General features: G+C 36.9%; 1 protein-coding gene across 10 annotated transcripts in view; it reads right to left on the bottom strand.

Moving 5' to 3' along the window:
• gbf1 (golgi brefeldin A resistant guanine nucleotide exchange factor 1) overlaps nucleotides 1-21,711 on the bottom strand; it is a 91,435-nt gene that overhangs the window by 62,782 nt on the left and 6,942 nt on the right. For all 10 annotated transcript variants that reach the window (XM_067385942.1, XM_067385950.1, XM_067385941.1 and 7 more), the window contains exons 2-3: nucleotides 21,588-21,690; nucleotides 20,418-20,484 (exon numbers count right to left, since the gene is read on the bottom strand). In XM_067385942.1, coding sequence (XP_067242043.1) covers nucleotides 20,418-20,484; nucleotides 21,588-21,683 — 163 coding nt within the window. In that variant the 5' untranslated portion in view covers nucleotides 21,684-21,690. The remainder of the gene's footprint in view (nucleotides 1-20,417; nucleotides 20,485-21,587; nucleotides 21,691-21,711) is intronic.

Here is a 21,711-nt window from a genome sequence, read left to right as displayed (position 1 = left end):
TTCATGTGTGCATTTGGTAGATGCGGCTTTCCTAAGTGATTTCAAAGTGCACACTGGATCTGTCTAAATTCACTGAGAATCTATGACCCTACCAGTTGAGCTAGTCAAGTTTAATCTCAATACTGATTTCATTTCATTCTATTTCAACAGATTTCTAATGACTTCTATTTAAAAACAGTTCAGTTCAAACTATTAATTTCAATTAATCGATTCCGCTACCCAAATACTGAGTATTAGCCGATACCAATATGATACCAGTGTTGAATGATCATTGTAGAATATCTATACCTCTGTGTGTGGAACTGATGATTACTCTTTTTTTGTGTTAAACACAATCCACTAAATACAAACTTTATTATAGAGAAAAAAAAACAAATTAATACAAATAAATTATTATAATCTATGACAAAAAAGTGTATTATAAACTATAAAGTATATTAATATATTATAGGTGAGTGGATAAGTCTTTCAGTGCGCAAAACTAATATGAAAGGCTCCAATACAGTGGCACAAATCCCTCATGCACATCCTGGGAACAGAATGATGTGCTTTAAAGCAACATGGAGTCACAACGAGCAGCGCTCCACATTGAAAACTTTAGGGCACAAAAAGAAGAGATACTGTACGCACAACTCCTAGTGTTATATATCATTGTAACAGTTTATTAAGCCTTTTTCTTCACAGTTTTAAATTATAGTTACTGTGCATGACATGTGATGCCAATTCATGTTCCCCACTCTTCTCTACTCTATAAGTCTCTATAAGTTGTGATCTAACAGACACCCGGTAGAGAGTACAACATCTTTTAGAAACAGCAATAAACTCCAGCAAGATAAAGGTATTTTTATCTAAATCTATAGACCTGTATCTACAGATTAAGTATAATAATGGAAATACTGAATCATTTTGGAGAGAGTTTTACTATGCTGACTGTCATAACAGAAAGTGACACGCCGTTTAAATGCTAAATGGAGAATAACTGACAGCCGCAGCAGAGGAAAGGGTTTCTGTGAACTTTAATTTAATGATGTGAATATTCATCTGTTCCTCACATTAAGACTTAGAATATTGTTTTTATACAGAACTGAATATCGGATCTGTGCATCCCTAGTTATATATTAGTGCATATAAATGAAAATAATTAAATATCATTAATGCTTTTGTTCATTTAATGATAGCGTTGTGAAAATGCCAAATTTTAAATGGAGCTTAACTGTTTTGATTCATACATTTAATATTTTGAATCTACCAACAATGGCTTTTTGGTTGAAATGATGGTAATTTCAGAGCTATTTATATAATGTGTATGCAATGACTATTGCTTCACTGAATATAAATAATATATTAACATATCATATTTAATATATTATATTACTACTTTTTATATATAAATCTTTATCTATCTATCATATCTTAACGATATACATAGATACATATCACTCAGCCCTATTTGCAGCATTATGTCCAGATCTTCAAATACGGTTTAGTCTTTGTCTATGAGTGGAAGACTAAATTGCAAAGCCTGGATAGCACCATGCAAGGCAGTAAAAGAAGCATGAGCACGTGGGGAGGGCCGTTGGCACGCCAATGTACCAGCAGGTCTATTTTGCTTCCAGAGCAGTCATCACCTCCTTGTTGTCCTGGGTTGTTAGCATGTCCCCCAGTCAGCTGTGGGGGCTCTGCCCGAGCCAGTCTCCTGTCCCTGTCAGCATGACGGCTTTTGTCAAAATTTGTAATCGCCGGCACTGATCTGATTCTATTTAAGAAGGGCTCGTCAACAGGTTTAGAAGAATGGCCGCACATGTCACCTCTTTCGATTGAATATTTATGCAGCCACCCCCCTCAAACGAATGGCTGACAGTTGTTTAATCATCTGAGAGCGTCTGTTTCTCCCCCAACGGCGACAAGAAAGTTCTGACCCATGTCACCTTTACGACAAGCTCTGCTCTAAACTCAGCTGCTGGCCTAAAATAGGATCTGTTTTTTAATGCCAGGCCACTTGAATGTTATTGACTTTGCCAGCGTTCTGTTCTTTGCCGACAGTGGGCAGCGGGCATAAGGCCTTTAATCGTACGGTTGAGCTTTGTCACAGTATTTCAATGAAGAGTAATTGAGAGTGATGGCCGTCACTGGACAACTTCCATGAACAGTGATTAATGAAGTGTCGGTAACACACGGGCTCATCAAACACAGACCTGAAATATTCCATACATCTGTTGTATATTTTACAGTAGTACTCATGTCTTTTTAAAGAAACTGAAGTTGAAAGTAAGGAAAAAACCCATTCACTCCCCTTCAGATAAAGAGTACAGTTATTTTCATTAGGTGAAGAGAGTAAGAAGATGCTTTAAGGATTGAGTGACAGCCACAGCTTGACACAGGAGCCCCAGAAGCTCGAAATTAGCACAGAAAGCTCCAAAACGTGCTATATCCAAACAATTTCTGTTGTCTGAGTAGAGATATTTATTAGTGATCGACCGATATTGATTTTTGAACCGATACCGATAATTTGTTTATGTGTCCGAAAACCGATATGCAGAACCAATATTTACAGTTATACTTCTGTTTTTGACATGATTACAACACCACTGAACAAAACATTTTATTTATATCACTCACTCTTTGAGCGCTGTTGAGTGGATTCATAAACACCTTTGATTGGCCATTGTGTTGACGCGCTCATCGGATATGCCTGTGATTGGCTACAATGATCAACGCACGGCAGCGTTTGAAAGTACACGGAAGTGTTTGAATTTGAAAGTGTTTTGAAAGTGGGAGCGCGAGCGATTGAAAGCCGATCTGCGATAGACGCCTGCTTTTAAATGCTCCCGTGTGTATCTGTGTAAGCGCTTAGTGAAGAGATTTATTGATGACTATTTACAACGTTTTTACAGCGTTGATCATTGAAACCAATCACAGACATATACGATGAGCTGTGAAAACGGCCAATCAGAGATGTTTATGAATCCACTCAACAGCGGTCAAAGCGTCAAATTTTTTTTATTTCAGTACCGACTAGGTACCGAAGTCGGTACTTTTGACAACTCTAATAATAAATGTTTATATAATTACGGTGTTTTAAACAAGTGAATCTTGTTAAAAGTTACATGCGGTGGCCATGCTGGAGGAGCATTTACTGAGCATCAACCCGCCGAGTGAACAGCAAAATGCAGATGACTTCACGAGACTAATGATGAACAGAGACAACAGAGAGAATTAAATTCAGCGCTTTTATTTCCAACATGTGCTCATTCATGGCTGTATTATTTAATTCATGCAAAGTTGCATCTTTATTTGGACAGGACTTGAGCTTGTCTCTATTTCTTAGAGACAAGCTGCATAAACTAGCTACATTTCAGACATTTATGTAACATCTCATTTTTGCATTAATGGCTATGTTAAATAAAGTTTACTAATTACAGCAAAGCAGGTAAGTATACTTTACATGTGCATGCCGTTGTCTCGTCTCCCCTCAGATGCGCTGTAATGGCGATCCTGCAGCAATTCTCAAAACACCCACAAGATGGCAGCGTTTATCGGTAAATCCGATATTCCAAAACCGATATCCGATTATGGTAAAATGCTTAAATGTCAGGGAAAATTTTGGTAAATCGATATATCGGTCGATCTCTAATATTTTTTCCCATTCATTTTCTCCCTAAGTATTTTTAACAAATAATTCTATAAAGACTACTTAGCCTTGAAACAAACCAATCAGCGCAAACAAAAATCACAACATTACAACATTTAACTAACTTTCCACAGACCACGTCCTGTGCCTTCATGAATCCCACAGGCCCTAAATGAGTTTGTATGTGTACGAAATACAGGACTCGCTCTTGAACCTGTGCTGGATGACATGGTGATAACCACAGCAATGTTTTGGTGTCTCATGGCTATAAATATGAAACATGGATGCCAACACTATATCCAATTTGGGTGTCAGCCATTTTTGATGAAAGAAATATTAGCAAGCGGAGGCATTAACATCCAGCAATTTTTAGTAAACCAATGTCAACATGTTTACATTCGTTAAGCTACTCCTCTCTAGACTAGTGGTTTTCAACTTTTTTGACACCGAGTCCACCCATTGTCAGCAACAATATTCATTTACAATATTCATTACAACAATATTCATTACTTTTCTGTTTTTTTTTTTAATGATTTACAGAATAATGATTAAGGATAAGAATATTACAATTTTTACTCTATAAAATAATTTAATCTTTTGAAAAACGATCATTCATTATAAAACTGCCGTGTAGTTATAAGATTTTATTAATTTAATTAGGCTTCCTCAGGTTCTCTTAAAAAAAAAAATAATAATAATAATAATTTTACAATAATTCATCTTGCTTTATAATTAATGTTGTTAATGCTTTTGTCTTATTTTAAATCATTTTAAGTCATCTTGAAGGACCTTTGGGTGTTTACTGATACTAAGGCCCTCAACTGGACCCCGGCATCCTGGTTAAGAACCACTGCTTTAGGCCGGGCACACATTTAATGACTAGCTAAAACATTCTAAGACTGTGCTCAACATACAGCGATTGTTTCCTGCGACTGAAGCAGATTTATATACTTTCACATGGAATTTGAACACTGACTGTAATCGCAGAATGAACACAACTGGCTCTGACTGGACGTGTTTGAGCAAGATCAGTCATAAGTATCAATTTACATTCATAATCGGCCTTACAATCGTTAAGTGTGTGCGTGGCTTTAGGCCATAATGTACAGATTACCACTAAACTAATGGGTGGTGAGAGCAACTACGAGAATTGTATCAAAATCTGTGAATGAGTTGCATATTCTGTTCCGTTATGTACATACTAAATGTACTGTATTTAATATTAACCCAGTTGTCACTACCTGGATTTCCAGGAGTGAATTCAGGTGTACAAAGCGGTTGTCACTTCTGTAAATATCCAAACCAGTACTGTTACTGAATGGGATTACCAACTCAATAGATGAGTGACAGCCACATTTAGCTGCAGTGTGTATGTGGGCAAAGAGTGTTTTATTGGTTCTGAATAATACACATGATTTTCCTGTATCCTCTGGATGCACTTAATCTCTATCCAAATATAGCTTTGGCTTCATGATATAATACTTTAATGACATAAAATTCTTAAAAAAAAAAAAAAAAAAAAAAATTTGAATAAAGGAGTAAGAATAAAACAGGGATTCACTCAATTGTGTTTTGAATAAAATACTATCAGACATATGAAATAATGAAAAATTAATATGAAAGGCCAAAACACTGTCAACATTCACTATGAAATCTCATCTGCCCATAAAACTATTGCTTGTGTGTGTATGCTGTATGTGAGACATTGAGGGAGTGTTTGTCCTAGCATTGACAAGGCAAGAGTGGTTTGAATTTTATTTGCCAATAACCCTGTCAATCTGAGTGTGTGTGTGTGTGTGTGTGTGTGTGTGTGTGTGTGTGTGTGTGTGTGTGTGTGTGTGTGTGTGTGTGTGTGTGTGTGTGTGTGTGTGTGTGTGTGTGTGTGTGTGTGTGTGTGTGTGTGTGTGTGTGTGTGTGTGTCAAGGAGCAAAACAAGACAGTTGGACTTGAATGCAGTGCGCACACACACACACCAATGCCTATTTAATTAGAAATGTGTATTAGAATGTTCGTGGTCACAGGGTCCTTATGGGGCATGAAATAACAAGCAGCTGTGTTCAGGGTGTGTGTGCGCGTGTGTGTGGAGAGGTTTATTAGCTCAGTCCATAAAGGCAGTCTGGGATTCGCACAGGGACGCCCTAGGCTTAAGATCTGAACGCCACACAAGCAAGGCGCTGCCTCTGAAATACTAATATTGGCCCTTATTTCTGCAAACCCCCCATCCCAGACCATTCCCCCTCTACAAGGGCTTAGTCTACTGCTGGTTTGCTGTGCGCTTTGATTTCTCCAGCCTAACAGACTTGAAAAAAAGAGAACCCTCTTAACATCATAAGACTATCCATTGTCATTAAAATCCGAGTAACCTCTACTCTTGCTCTAATGTTACAATCCTCAATGAAATTGGACACTGTTAATCACACACCTTTCCTCTTTTGGCATTACAGACGATTTTGGTTAGCTTTACATTGACAAAACCAGAAAGCACAATACCTGATATACTTTTTACACCTATCAAAGGGTAATCGCTTTGGTCAGAACCGGAGAGGCTTTCTATTCATTTAAATAGTCCTACATGTGAGCCAGATTTAGTGAGATTCAGTGTGATCGACACTTATAGTTACATCTCCTGCATGTACAGTGCCTATAGAAAGTCATCATACCCTGTGAATGTCTTTACCTTTTCTCACATTACACCCTGGAAAATAAAATAAATTAAGTCTAACTTTTTTGAGCTGTATGTACACATTATAACCCTCATCAAAGTGAAAATAAAATTTTAAAACATTCTGGAGGATTATTAAAAATTGAAAAAGTAGAATAAAAGATTGGAAAAGTCATCAGTCCTCTGACTTAATACTTTGTAGAGCCACCTTTTGCTTTGATTACAGCCATTAATCATTTTGGATATGTTTGTACTAGCTTTGCACACCTAGATTGGGGAATATTTGCCCATTCTTCCCTACAGAATTGCTCAAGTTCAGTCAAATTCCAATTCAAGTCCATCCACAGACTTTCTATCGGATTTAAGTCAGGGCTCTGACTTGGCCACTCAAGGACATTCACCTTCCTATCCTTAAGCCATTGCATTGTTCTTTTGGTGGTATGTTTAGGATCATGTGGTGTTGGAAGGTGAATGAAAGGTGAATTTCTTAATGACAAAAACATTTAAACAGTAAATATTGACATGTAATATACATTTAAATATCTTTATTTTATTTATTACTTTTTCTTTTTTTTTTTTTTTTTTTTGCATTACAATAAAGAAAAAAAGAAGGGAGCCATACTTAAATAATTGTCATGCAAATTGTTAAGAAGGAATTGAAAAATGCTAGGATAGAGATTTGAAATGCTAGGCGAGAGATTTCCTAGATTAATTTCCATAATTTCTAGATTAATTTAAAATGAATGAGAACCTCTTAATTTGTTTAGAGCAGCCATCTAAATTTCAGACTTGACTCAAAGACAGACAATAAATAAATAAATAAAAACTCACAACAAATGGTTTAATTATCTTAGGCTACGTTCAGACTGTATGGTAAATATGACAAAAATAGATCAAATGTGAGCAAAAATTTGGGTCACGACAGTGTGAACAGCCCAAACCACATGGAATCTGATCTTTTCAATTCTGATTTGGGTCACTTCTATATGTGGTCCTAAATCCAATACAGTTCCGATTTTTTGCAATGCGACCTCAGTCTGAACAGTCATATCAAAATCACTCTAGATCAACATTCGTCACAATTCTGCACTCATAGGAGTCAAAGATTATATATATCCAAAGTTATCAAAGTTACAAAGGTAGTCAATAATGGATAGTGATGTGTCAGAATTCATAATTATTATAGTGACAGCTCTATATACAAGCAAAACATGAGGGCTTATATCATAAATGTTTAAAAACTCTTTTCGCATCCTCCTCTTTGTTTTTTATATTGCTAGCACTTAAATTCGCTGGCTTTGGTGGCAGATCAAACTAAAAATAAAGGCGTAATCACTTACTTTAATATTCTCCCTATTTACTTCCATACGACAGCATTCTGTGTGACATCTTTTTTATCGTTCTTTTGCGCATGTGGGAATAAATAAATAAATCAGAATTGAGTACTAAGGTTCGCAGTGTGAATGTAGCCTTAGTCTTAACTTAGCACCTTACTGGTTTACTGGGATTCAAGAGGCTACAAAAGCATTTCTAGTGGACATTCTCTGTTATGACAAATGGGCTTTCTCCAAAATGATTGATCAGATGTGAAACCACGCTGGCAGGAGACACCAACAATACAGCTGTTAAAAACAACCCGTGAAAAAAACACAATTGAGCCACCCAGCATTTGCTAAATTTACCGCAGCCTCCTGTTGGTTAAACATAGCAACAGTATGATTTGCACATCAAAAACTAGCACATGGCACTTGCAGAAACTGCAGATACCTGGTCATTTTGTAAGTCCTGGAAATGCAGACTGTCCCGTCAACAGGTCACCACACAAAGGGTTGAGGGACAAAGGCAGAGGTGTTGAAATGGCCCAAAACCCACTTTAATACCCCTCAGGTTTAGAATGTCTTTGGCTCTCAATGTGGAGTTATTAGGGGCCAGTGCCCTCTCCTTCAGCGGTAACAAAGCGAGCAGGCGTCTAGCACAAGTCTCTCAACCCTGGACCAATTACCACCTCATAAGAATGCTTAACAGAACATTAAAGAACAATCCAAAACAGCCGCACAAAAACACTCAATCCTTCTGCCAATTACAGCTGACATCTCACATTAGGAAGGTACAACAGACTGAACTGCAACCTGTAACAAAAAAACTGCATTTAGGTATGAGTGTAATGAGAATCACCACTTAAAAATTGAGAAACATAAAATGTGGACGCACTACGGTAATGAGAATAAAATCGTAATGGTCCTAAAATGGCTGTCATTTTCTTTGAGCAAAATGTTGTCTTTCATTTCACTGCAGAAAACTCCCCATCATGAGCTTCTCAAGCCCCAAAGCCAGTTTGAAGGAGATTTTATACTGCATACAAACAGTGATTTCAAATCAGCAGAACGTCTGTTTACATGAGAGTAATATTAATTCAGAAGGCAGAAAGTAATTAAGCAGTCTTGTTTGCTAATCATCATCTGCTGCGCTGATGAGGGATTACTGCAGACCTCACAACAAAAGCTGCCAGTGTAACTTGAGTCAATTTGCATGTCTTCGCCACTCTAAGGAGCTTGACTATTTTGAGAGCCTCAAGTACAAATCAATTTTTCTTCAGTGCCATGTAGAACAACAGTATGTTTAGGTGACGATCAATCAGTGAAGCAGGAACTAAGACAAATGAGCAGACCAAAATGGTTTTGCTGATAAAATGCTACATTTAAAAAATTAAATCAATATGATCCTCTAGGGTGGACAGTGCCTTTGCAAATAAAAAGTAGTTGCATTGAGCCCATTTTAATACTTTGATAACATGACCACATCATTGTTCTTTTTTGTCTATTGCTACAGGTATTTAAATGTTTTTGAAAAGTCTCTTACACCGTGTCCTAATCAGACGCGACGCAACGTCCTAATCAGCCACAACGGTGATACGCAGCAAACAATAGCGGAATCTATTTTAGAAACGTTTTCAAATTTGCGATGTCACAGCTGGAACAAAATACAAAGAATGACAAATCTCAGGTACTGATTACGTGCTTTATTTAATGTAAACAGAATGTAATGTGAGATTATTTTGTGTGACCTTTATAGCCATACTGGAATCGACAATAGATAATTCACCTCAGATCTTGAAAATAAAGGAAAATAAAAACATTCAGAACTGTGAACTCAATGTGAACAAGCAAGTGTATTATGACAAAGACTGTTTCAGTCACTCAGTATGTATTGTTAATAATGTTAAATTGGTGTAACATTTATGAATTTGATTCAATTGTGGTTATATTGGGTGCACAGTGCGCTTGCAGAGAGACTCCACCCACACATTCTTCTGATTTTGTGTTATTTGATTGATTGTGCTGCGTTTCTTACTTGCATCTGGTGTGGACAGACAAACTGCTTGTCGCTGGAATCTTATCGCATCTGGTTAGGACACTGCATTCACATGGGGCACCGGCGTTAACGCTTCTCATTTACTTTGAATGTGTGACGTTATGCGTTATGCGAACTTAATTGCGGGTTCCATCGCGTCACTTCATTCGCATTGCAAGCAGCAGAACTTGAAGATTTGTCAACTATTCAAGTGTCAACGCAGGTGTCATCCAAACAGATCGCCCTATGCAAATACCCTAGAGCAGTCGCTAGCCGATTGCGTTCGTGCAACACCGGAAAGTAATGTGATTGGCTGTTATCACTATAACAGTTATGTCAACACAAGCTTCAGACACGCCCTCCGTCAAGCGTTGACACGGACGCCCTGTGTGCGCAGTGTTAGTGTTATGCTCATCAAGGGCGCACTTATTTCATCACATATGATAAATACTGTAACATTGTGAAACTTTATTGCAATTTAAAAAAGACTTTTCTATTTGAATATATTTTTTAAAAAAATGCAGTTTATTAAAGGGATGGCAAAGCTGAATTTTCAGCATCATTGCTCCAGTATTCAGTGTCTCATGATACTTCAGAAATCATTCTAATATGCCATTTTGCTGCTCAAGAAACATTAACAATGTTGTGCTGCTTTTTTTTTTTTCAGGATGAATAGAAAGTTCAAAAGAACAGGATTTGAATTTTAATTCATTTAATACAGCCTTGCTAAATAAAAGTAATTATTTAAAAAAAAAAGTTCATACTAAATCGAAACTTTTAAGGGTAGTATATAGAGAGATTATTTTTACATGCAAAAAATGGATAGACTGATATTAAAACTCTGGTTGATACCAATAAGCTGATAATTATTTCATGTTATGGGATGATAACCAAGTATAAAAGTAGAGTGTAAAAATGGATATTCATTTGCTAGAGATTACATTTAAAAGTGTCACTAAATTATTGGTGTTTTTAAAGATTAAGTGAGAGTTAGATAATAACAAAAGTAAATGTAAAAAAAGGGGAAATGAGCATGCATAATTAAATATAAATTTTAATCAATTCTGGTAAACTGCACAAGTAAAAATAAAACAAATAAATAAATAAATGTCTCAAATTGGCTGATAACCGTTAAGGTACTGTGCATAAAATTTATATTGTGTAACAAAACCTCCCAATCATAGATTTTAACCTATAAATTCCTAGAAAAAGAGTAATATATAATTTCACTTCTCTGGACCCTATAATTGTTTAACCTTGCAGCTCACACACCTTTTAATGTTTCCTCTTTAAAGCACAGGGTTGGCTGGGTTAGATGTTTAGGTCAGGGATGTGGACAAACTGCATGGAGTCGGCTGGCTTATTGTGCTCCATCTTCTTGTCCTCTGATCCTGTCAACATCACCGCTCCCACCAATGGCACCTCTAACTCCTCCATACACACGTACCCCCGCCCCGTGAGCCTTTCATAGCACAGGGTATGATTAATAGTTGTGCGCTGGGCCCCTCCATGCACTCAGCACATTGTTGAGAGGCTCTGAAACAGGACAGCAGTTGCATCCCCACCTAACACCGGGTCTAAGCCCTGACTGTCAGTCCCCGGTTAGAGCACTGTTAACTGGCCAGATTTACAGCTACTAACCAGTGCTGGGTTGCTGCTTGGCAAACAGGAGACAAGCATCCATCATCACGACTTATGGAGCGTTTTATTACAGCGGGACAGGGGCCATGATGAGCATGCTGCCACCTCAAGTGACACCAGTACAATGCTATGGGTGTTAAACTTACCACAGGGACAGATGACTTGCATATGAAGCATGTACTGTGGATTTACAGAGCTAAAGTAACACTTCAACACACCTTCGGAAAAGCATCTGCACAACTTCAAGCAATGCACTTCATTTTTCAAGCCCAAGCGCTGCAGCTACAGTAGAGTCTTTTCTACGCAATTACAACCAAAGTACATTTTTTTTTTTTTTTTTTTAGTTTTTGTTTCATGTTTCTAGATAACAGGACTGAATCAAAAGTGACTTCAGTCACCAATAGTGTCATCAAATAGAATTGCAAAATTAACGTTTTGTTCTCAAACAAGTTACGCAAACATAACATTACTTCCCCATCTAACATTGGGCCACATTTGTGAAATTAATTTATGTAAAACATTTGCAAAGCTGTTCTGATATACTTTTTTGGATTCATGAAAGTGTTTGCATTCTCAAAATGTTAGTTGGTACAAAACAAAAAAATACACCTCAAATGCTTTGTGTTTTTTTAGCGAAACTGATGACTGCATTTTGATAATGTGATTTACCATAATAATAATTAATAAGTTAACCAATTAGTTAAGTGTGAAAATAAAGTTATGGGTGTTGGGGGAAGTTACTTTTTAAAGTAGTGCATCACAATATTGCGTTACTCCCTAAATAAGTAACTAATTGCGTTAGTTACTTTTCATGGAAAGTAATGTTACACATTACTTTTGTTTTACTTTTTCTTATCTGGGCTGGGCTGTTTGTTTGTTTATTTTATAACAACCAAAAAGTTATATTTTTGGCAAACGTAAAGGCCACCAAAAGTGAAATGAATAAGCATCAGGCTTAAGGAAATGCAAATTCATGCCTTTACTGTAGAGGGCACAGTTCAAACAAACAAGCCTTACAGCGGTGCTGCCGTTCTGGAATACAGAAGTAGTAGTAAATGAGTAAATGCATGCTCACAGAACTAGTCTAGAATAACCATCATATTTTCACAGCGCACACAACACCTCTGCACTTACGATTTCTCTCAACATGGGGACAGGAGAGCTGTCAGTCAATAAATGGGAAAACAAAGTAACCTGCATTACTTATTTGAAAAAGCAACTCAGATATTCTGTCGTAAATTTAAAAGTAATGTGGTAATCTGATAAAGTAATCTGGTCATATGGCCAATTAGTCTCTTTTGCATTTATGCAATATACTGGAGCCAAACCTGAGAAAGGGGTCCAGAAGATCCCACAGCATTCCTGCACATGTAATTCATGGGCGGGGATTATGCAAATTGTGAATGAGCGTGCATAAGCACCCTGTTTACGAATAATTGGAATACATTAACATACATGCGAAATTGAAACAAAGAAATTGAAAGCAATGTGCTGTATCAGTTACAAGGTTAAAACATTAGCAACTATTCTCTTCTCATCTCTCATTAAAACATTAAAGAGGATCCAGGGACAGTTGAGAATTGTTTTGTGATGGAAACCTAGGACAGCAGATTGGGCGTAATGGAAGGAGGCCTCTCTCCTCAGGGGACAGCAGTTGTAAATTCCTTCCAGTGAACCTCTCACTATTCAACAGGTTAGGCTCCTATCTCATCTCTTTGACATTCACATCAGACAGTAACCCTACCTTTAAACATTCAGCTTAGCATTAGAAGTTAATGATAATAGTTTGGACATTACGTATGTATCACAATATGGTGCAATGTCAGCACAAGGCAAATATCAAGTCTGCTCAAGTGACCAATTACTGTTGGTCACTTTGTAGGATTCAAGACAAAATCTGACAGTCTGTCACATCATTTTAACTATGGTTATTGGATGATTAGTCAACTAGCCTACCATCGTGACCCATCCCTCATGCTGAATTCAGTATGGTTGACTAGATTATAATCTTATATATTTTTTACATCAATATTTTAACGTTGTTGCCTCAATTAGCCGATAGCATGTTGTGTTTTAACTATTAGTTTTATTAGTTACTCTGAAATGCAAGAACATGTCTTATGCAAAGGATCACCAAGAAATGTGTCCCACCATGGTCTGATGAATGCAAAAGTAGTGAGTAGTTTTACAGCTTTAACTACTTCCTTAAAGGTGCCCTAGAATTAAAAATTGAATTTATATTGGCATAGTTAAATAACAAGAGTTCAGTACATGGAAATGACATACAGTGAGTCTCAAACTCCATTGTTTCCTCCTCCTTATATAAATCTCATTTGTTTAAAAGACCTCAGAAGAACAGGCGAATCTCAACATAACACCGACTGTTACATAACAGTAGGGGTGTATGCCCCCAATATTTGCATATGCCAGCCCATGATCGAGGCATTACACAAGGGCAGCCAGAATTAACGTCTTGATGTGCACAGCTGAATCGTCAGACTAGGTAAGCAAGCAAGGACAACAGGGAAAAATGGCAGATGGATTAATAATAACTGACATGATCCATGATATCATGATATTTTTAGTGATATTTGTAAATTGTCTTTCTAAATGTTTCGCTAACATGTTGCTAATGTACTGTTAAATGTGGTTAAAGTTACCATCGTTTCTTACTGTATTCACAGAGACGAGAGCCATCACTATTTTCATTTTTAAACACTTGCAGTCTGTATAATTCATAAACACAACTTCATTCTTTATAAATCTCTCCAACAGTGTGTAATGTTAGCTTTAGCCACAGAGCACTATCAAACTCATTCAGAATCAAATGTAAACAACCAAATAAATACAATACTCACATAATCCGACGCATGCATGCAGTATGCATGACGAAAACTTTGTAAAGATCCATTTTGAGGGTTATATTAGCTGTGTAAACTTTTTTTATGCACTGTTTAAGGCAAGCGCGAGCTCCATGGGCGGGGAGCGTGAGCATTTAAAGGGGCCGCAGCATGAATCGGTGCATTTCTAATTATGCCCCAAAATAGGCAGTTAAAAAAATTAATTAAAAAAAAATCTATGGGGTATTTTGAGCTGAAACTTCAGACACATATTCAGGGGACACCTTAGACTTATATTACATCTTGTAAAAAAAAACGTTCGATGACATGGCACCTTTAAATTACCCGTGTGGCCACAACTTCACCATGAAATCAAAATTGACAATTGTTATTTAATGGAATATTGCAGTATTTGATTTATCCGAGTGCATCCTTATTTTTTTAAAACTCACATGACATCATAGCAATTGCAAACCACATAGATCAAATTAATGCAACTTCCATTTTATGCTGGCTTTAAAAAATGAGACAAATATGGAGCATATAGAATAAAAGCTCAAGCGGAATGTGACAATCAACTGAAAATGCAAAACATGCTGTAAAGAAATAAAACGATCAAATTATTTCCTAATATGTCCTGTAAGTAATTACCGTTCTTTCTGTCTGTATTATTCTGAAATTTTAAACCCTAAGTGACTTCCCTGAGGGAGCATTCATCACATTGATATTGAGAACACTCACACTCTACTTTCTATTTGTTTGCCATCTTAGATGATGTTACCAAGGACATGAGTGGCAGACCCTCATGTTTGTTCCTCTCACTTCCCCTCGAAGGGCAAAGTGAATTTATTTGCTCCATTTGCCATCGTGAGTAAACACATTTGCATTTGTGTCGGTCTGACCAGATTTATGATTATGCTCTTTTCGGTTTGTTTGTCAGAACACATTCTTGCAGATCATGTAGGTATGATATACAAGCACATATTAAATGGCAGAGGAGTCCACAGGGCCTCAAAGGAGCAGGATATTCCCACGTGCCCCAGGAGAAATCCCTGTTGGGACACCAGCACAGGCACAGCTGTTCGCCTGAGACAGCTCACACTTGACCTTGAGCTATAGTTCACTGTACATGTGTGTGTTAAGACTGAAACAGAGGACACCAGCAGCCAGTTGTATAAACTGCTTAGACTAGACCTAAAAAGTTAGTCTAACTTTTTAAACTCAGTTACATAAAGAGGTAGATTGTCTAATTTGAATCTGAAAAGTAAGACTGACCAACAAGTAATTAAACTAGTTCTTAAAGGGTTAGTTCACCCAAATATGAAAATTCTGTCATTGATTACTCACCCTCATGCCGTTTCACGCCCGTAAGACCTTTATCTTCAACAAAAATTCCATGTCAGTCTCCTACGCTGCTCACGTAGTAAACATTGCAGTGCTTCCAGGTTCTTCATCAGTCCACATCCGGCTCAGTATTGGCCCGACACTGTACATGTGAACACCACGACGCATGCGTGTGATGCTGATGCATGAGCTGTCCAATAACGAGCCGTTGTTTTGACGTAGATCGCAGATGCGCAGCACAGTGTTTACTATGAGAAAAGCATAGGAGGCTGACACGGAAGAAAAGAAATTGTTGAATAAAGTCTTCATTTTTGTGTGTTTTCTGCACACAAAAAGTATTCTCGTCGCTTCATAACATTAATGTTGAACCACTGAAGTCACATGGACTATTTTAACTATGTCTTTACTACCTTTCTGGGCCTTGAAAGTGATAATATTATTGTAGTCTATCGGAGGTCAGAAAGCTCTCAGATTTCATCAAAAAATATCTTGTGTTCCAAAGATGAGCAAAGGTCTTACAGGTTTGGAAAGTCATGAGGGCGAGTTATTAATTATAGAATTTTCATTTTTGGGTGAACTAACCCTTTAAAACTATAATTTCTTGCTACTGATCCAGTTCATTTTGTTTGTCCCAAATTTAGCAACCTTGGTGGAAAAAGCTCACAACCAAAGCAGAAATTATCAAGTATAGTTTCAAATATACATACATACGGAGAAAATAACTTGCAAATACTGTACTTAGGGTCTGTCAAAGGCATAGCAAATTTCTTAATCAAGAAGACACAGTCAAAGGATTCCTCCACAGCCCTTTGTTCAGGAGATGAAGAGATTACAGAAAGTGCCTGAAAAGAACCAGCGATCAAAGTATCACTGTAATGTTTACTACAAAACTTAGTCGACATCCAGTCATCGGGTGGTGTGGTCTAACCTATTAGAGGAGGAATTTCTTTAGTACCTGAAAACCAAACGAGAGGTAAGGCTAGTAGTACAGGGTAAGTGAGAGAGTTGTCAATCAAACAAAGCTCTGGTATTGGATCTACCAGGTGGCGTCTTTAAACCTGTATTTGTATGAATAAAAATGAGAGGATTTAGTCTGTCGGCTTCCTCTACAGACTTGTCAAAAACCTGACCTTTGACGCAAAGGGAGGGGGAGGGTTGGAGGAAGATCCAAAGCTCTAAAGGACTAAAGCTTGGGCTGACTAGTGTATAAAAAAGTGAATACTATGAGAAGGCGAGACATCTTCATTCCAACAGTCGTTTCCTTCCCCACTTTTTGCCTCAACAGTACGATATTCGATGTAGAGTGGATATCGAAAATATCCGACAGAATTACTTGACCTCATACTGAATCCTAGTTCTCAATTTGATGTTAAACAGACCGCGTTTCATAGCTAGAATATATCTCTTACAAAACCAATAGATTCATAGAGGAGTTGTCCACCAAGCTAGACACAAGATCTAAAGCTCATTTCTCCAATACCAGTGTTTGTGGATTTCAAAAACGGACAGTCTAAAAGCTGTTTGCAGAAAAACACAAACCCCAGAATGCACTGACATTCATTTGTCACCCCAAGTTGCTTGTTTGTAATTCCAGAGGGGTTCAGGATTAACAAGAACATCTGACTGGCTTCTGCTGCCAACACAGCACTATTGTACTTGTTTATTTTATAAATTGGCAAAAATGTAAATGTTAAAAATATTATATTAAAATAATGGTAGTTGAGGTAACTATAACTTTATCCATTTTTTATTAAAACTTAGAGAAATTTTATATTATATAATATATATATGGGCTAATTTGAAAATGCTTTCAGCTACCAATAAGACCAAAATACTTCTTAAAGAGTACATTCTCATTTACTCATCCTCATGTCGCAACAAACCTGCATGACTTTTTCTTCATTGGAACCAGGATTATAGACCCCATTGTCATCTTTTCCACAAAATTAAGTCAGTCAGTTTACAGTCAGTTTAGGACAACAACAGCTAAAGTCATTCCATATAACTTTCCCTCAAATCAAGACAGAAAATGCAAAAGTCTGCAGATTCAGTCTGGCCATGCTTATCAGCAACTAAGAGCAGCTCACTCCAAGAGTCCTGTGCAAATAACACCAGATGAAATAGATCACTGCTGTCACCACCTTCATGCTTGAGATTCCAAGACAAAAGACAAATCGAAAACTCAGCGATGACTTCAGTGTGTCAGTCAAAAAAAGTAGGGTACTTATAGTATCTATAACAATATGTAACCTAAATACCTGTTGAAATAGATCAATTTCTATTTAATCTGCTACTTAAAGAATTTTGCCAACATGCAAATCCAATTTGTGGGGGGAAAAAACTTCACAATATGAAAACATTTCAATCTTTTTCAGCACATTTGGCCTAAAACACTGCTTGAATCAGGTGTAGTGTACATGCAGGTGATGTAGCATAAGTACAAACACATGTTTCTGATGTACTAAACAGGACTGGAAACTCTTTGTTTCACAAATACAAAAATGGCCTCATTCAAGAAGAGAACACTTTTTTTGTGGAGGGAGAGACAACACTTCCTTTCCCAGAACAATCTATCTCTCGGGTTGACAAGTCTCCCTGCTATATTTACCCAACCTAAACTGCAGATGATATACTTCCAGCTGCATTCTGCCGCTATACGGCACATGTGCCTGCCAATCAAGCGGCTGGTGGAGAGGAAGGAGAATGAAACCTTTATCAAGCCAGCGAAAGTGGCTAGTAAACCTTTGGGGCTAATCCACATTTCCTTTGGCGGTATCTTTTGTTGTTGGCTAAAATAAAATGGCCACAATGTGAATGGAATTATAGGCTTTCATTAAGAAGACAGCTGGGCTATTTAAGAGATACGTATATAAAATTTGATTCACAGTACACTGAGCCAAAACACTGGCAACATAATATGACCAGACCCAATTCAACCTTTTTATCATTCTTGAAAAGGCACTGAATAATATTCACGAACTACTCATTAAGTGCTTACTGTTTTAGATCTATTATGAAGAGACAAATAGTAAAACAAGGCAATCAGTAAGTTAAAGGCTGGTTATTTGCTCATAGCTTTGAGATGAGCACAACTTACAGCAATGGCTGAGAATCATTACTCATGACTCATTCTGTATCCTACAAAAATGTTCAAAAGTTTGGGGAAAGTATGTTTTTTGTTTTTTTGTTTTTTTAAGATATTACGACATGTATTCAGCAAGGATGCATTAAATTGAACAAAAGTTACAATAAGTACATTTATAAAATCTATATAAAAATATATCTCAAATAAATGTTGTTCTTATTCTTCAAAGAATCCTGGTCCTGTTTTTCCACAAAAAAATTAAGCAGCACAACTGCTTTCAACATTCATAATAAGAAATGTTTCTTGAACAACAAATCAGCATTTTAGAATGATTTCTGAAGGATCATGTGACACTGAAGACTGGAGTAATGATGCTGAAAATTCAGCTTTGCCATCACAGGGATAAATGACTTTTTTTTTTTATTAAAATAGAAAACTTATTTCAAATTGTCATGCTATTTCACAATATTACTGTATTTTTAATCAAATAAATGCAGACTTGGTGAGCATAAGATATATTACAGACCCCTAACTTTTGAACAGCAGTGTACCTAGGCTTGGAAACAAGCAAACATCATCCATTTTATTCATCATGAAGTAGGGAAACGAAAGTCAACACTTGCTCAACAGCGAAAGAGAACTAACAAGGCCTTTGCTGTGGGTCAGAGCGGGGAGTTTGGCAGATTTCTGCCTGGGTCCAGACACAGCCGCTCCTGTCCATCTCTGAGCAGCAGTATTCTCCAGAGAGAGGACTCCCTGTCCACGGCTTCCATTACAGAGGCATGACGACATGCGGACAGAGTAGAGAGCTGTTGCACATCTCATCAACTCACACCCCTCCATTAATACACAGAAATTCACTATGATGAATCAGGCTGGCATGCTTAGCAGGACTTTCAGCTACCAAAGGGAAGTCATGTTAGTCGGGATAGTTTGCGTCCCTCTTACCTAAAAGACAGTCTAAAGGGCTTGTTTTAATCAGTCATCACACTCATTAAAGTTACACTAAAGTTACTTGAACTCAAAAGCTCTTAAGATTCTAGTGTAATTCTGTAAACAAGCCATAGATGTCACTGTTGTGGATATAAATGAGCACTTCATTTCCACAATTTCAGTAATATTTTCCTCTAAAGTTCTCTAAACTTATATAGGAACTCCCAGCACCTTCAAAAAAATTTAAAATTTAATCATAATGAGATTATGACTGTTAAATAGCACCAAATATAACACAATGGCAATCCCCCTTTACATTTGAGAACATCACAGTAAGAAAGAATTTTCATTTCTTTTTGAACAAAGGAACAATTGCATAAAAACTTAGCATAACATTTACCTTAGCTGTCCTATTCATTAAGAGGCATTTGGATAACTAAATGAACAAACACTGACACAGCTTCCATGGGACCCCAAAAATGATAAGGTGGCATAAAAGCCCAATAGTAAGACATTGAGAAAGATAATATTGACTGATTTGAAAAGGCCATCCCTTTTCTCCAAGGAAATTTAGCATACACCTGGTTAAATATGCTTTTGTTCTGTAGCAGGAAAGAAGCACTTTTGCGAATGCTAAATAAGTCTGTTTAGTTTGATCCCATCTGACGTGGTTCAGTCTAGTCTTAAACAAAGGAGAAGAAGAAATGGTGCTATGGCAGAATGCAAAAACTTATCATTTTGCTTGTGTTTAAGGCTCCTCATCAAAAATCTGTATCATTAGGACTGAGGGGAGAAGGGCATTTCAACAGCTACTGTTACAAAATTGGCTGGATAAACGGACTACTAAAGGACAGACACCTTTTTCAGTTGCCAGTTGCCATCTTAGTTAATTATTCGTGTACGGCAATCCTGAGTTTGATCATGACTAACCTTTTATGTTATTAAGGGTCTCTTTCAAGTGGCTGAAGCTGTTGAGTAGTGGATCCTGTTCTTCATCCTGTGAAAGAATGAGAATCATTTTAGCATTCTAGTTAGCAACAATTTGGCATGTTATGATTTCACTAACAACATCATTTGATATTTTTATGCTATTTAAACATGGGATGCATTATGTATGGGTACCTTATCAGTTATTGACCAATATTAGAGATTTTTCATTGATTGGTGTGGTGATATGATGTTCTATGGGTCAATATTGGATATTTAATTGTACATGCCAATTTCTCCTATTTATTATTATGATAATGATTACTACTACTACTACTACTACTACTACTACTACTACTACTACTACTACCTTTGCAATCATTGAACACTCACTTAAACCTAATCTTAAAAAACATTTTAGGGCTGCACGATATATTGCATGAGATTGCCACGCGCATTTCTTCAGTAAAGCCGGTTCCCGGATTACCGTTAAATCTCCATCACCTGCTTTCAAATGCAGCGGCTTTTAATAGACAGAGCCGTAGATCACTGAAAAGCCACGCAATATCGCGTTCATTATCGAAGGCGATACATCTGCGATATGAACGCGATATTGCGTGGCTTTTCAGTGATCTACGGCTCTGTTTATTAAAAGCCGCTGCATTTGAAAGCAGGTGATGGAGATTTAGCGGTAATCAGGGAACCAGCTTTACTGAAGAAATGCGCGTGACAATCTCATGCGATATATCGTGCAGCCCTAAAATATTTAGCATAATACAGTTAAATATAATCTTTTGCACATCTAAAAATGATTATCCATTTTCCATGTTGTACATTTAAATGTTGTGATGCCTAAATTGACTTGAAGCATTTAAACGACTGATTTTAATGTTTTATTTTTACTTTTAGACAAAATGGTATAGAATTATCAGTTACCAGCCATAACATGAAAATATTTATCATGTAAACATACTGTAAGGTCATTAAATGTGGCCTCATAAACAACAAATCTGATATGTTACAATCACCATAGACGGAGTGACTAAAGTCATTATATGATCAGGCTAATGTATATTATGTAGTATAGTCAGTATATGGTAATTTCAAATATCTATCATGGGATATCAGGTCCTACATTTCAAATAATTACAATGTTCTTGTTGGACAACTTACCAAAGGAGTATGGGTACTCCATCTGGAGTTCCTCTTGATAGCAGCAACAACAACAGAAATCTCCCCTTGAACGATGTATATATTCTTGTCCACCATAGTGAATCTAGAGTGCAATTAAAGATAT

Source organism: Chanodichthys erythropterus, chromosome 5, assembly GCF_024489055.1.
Source record: "Chanodichthys erythropterus isolate Z2021 chromosome 5, ASM2448905v1, whole genome shotgun sequence".
NCBI lineage: Eukaryota > Metazoa > Chordata > Actinopteri > Cypriniformes > Xenocyprididae > Chanodichthys > Chanodichthys erythropterus.
This window is presented reverse-complemented; position numbering and strand designations above follow the sequence as displayed.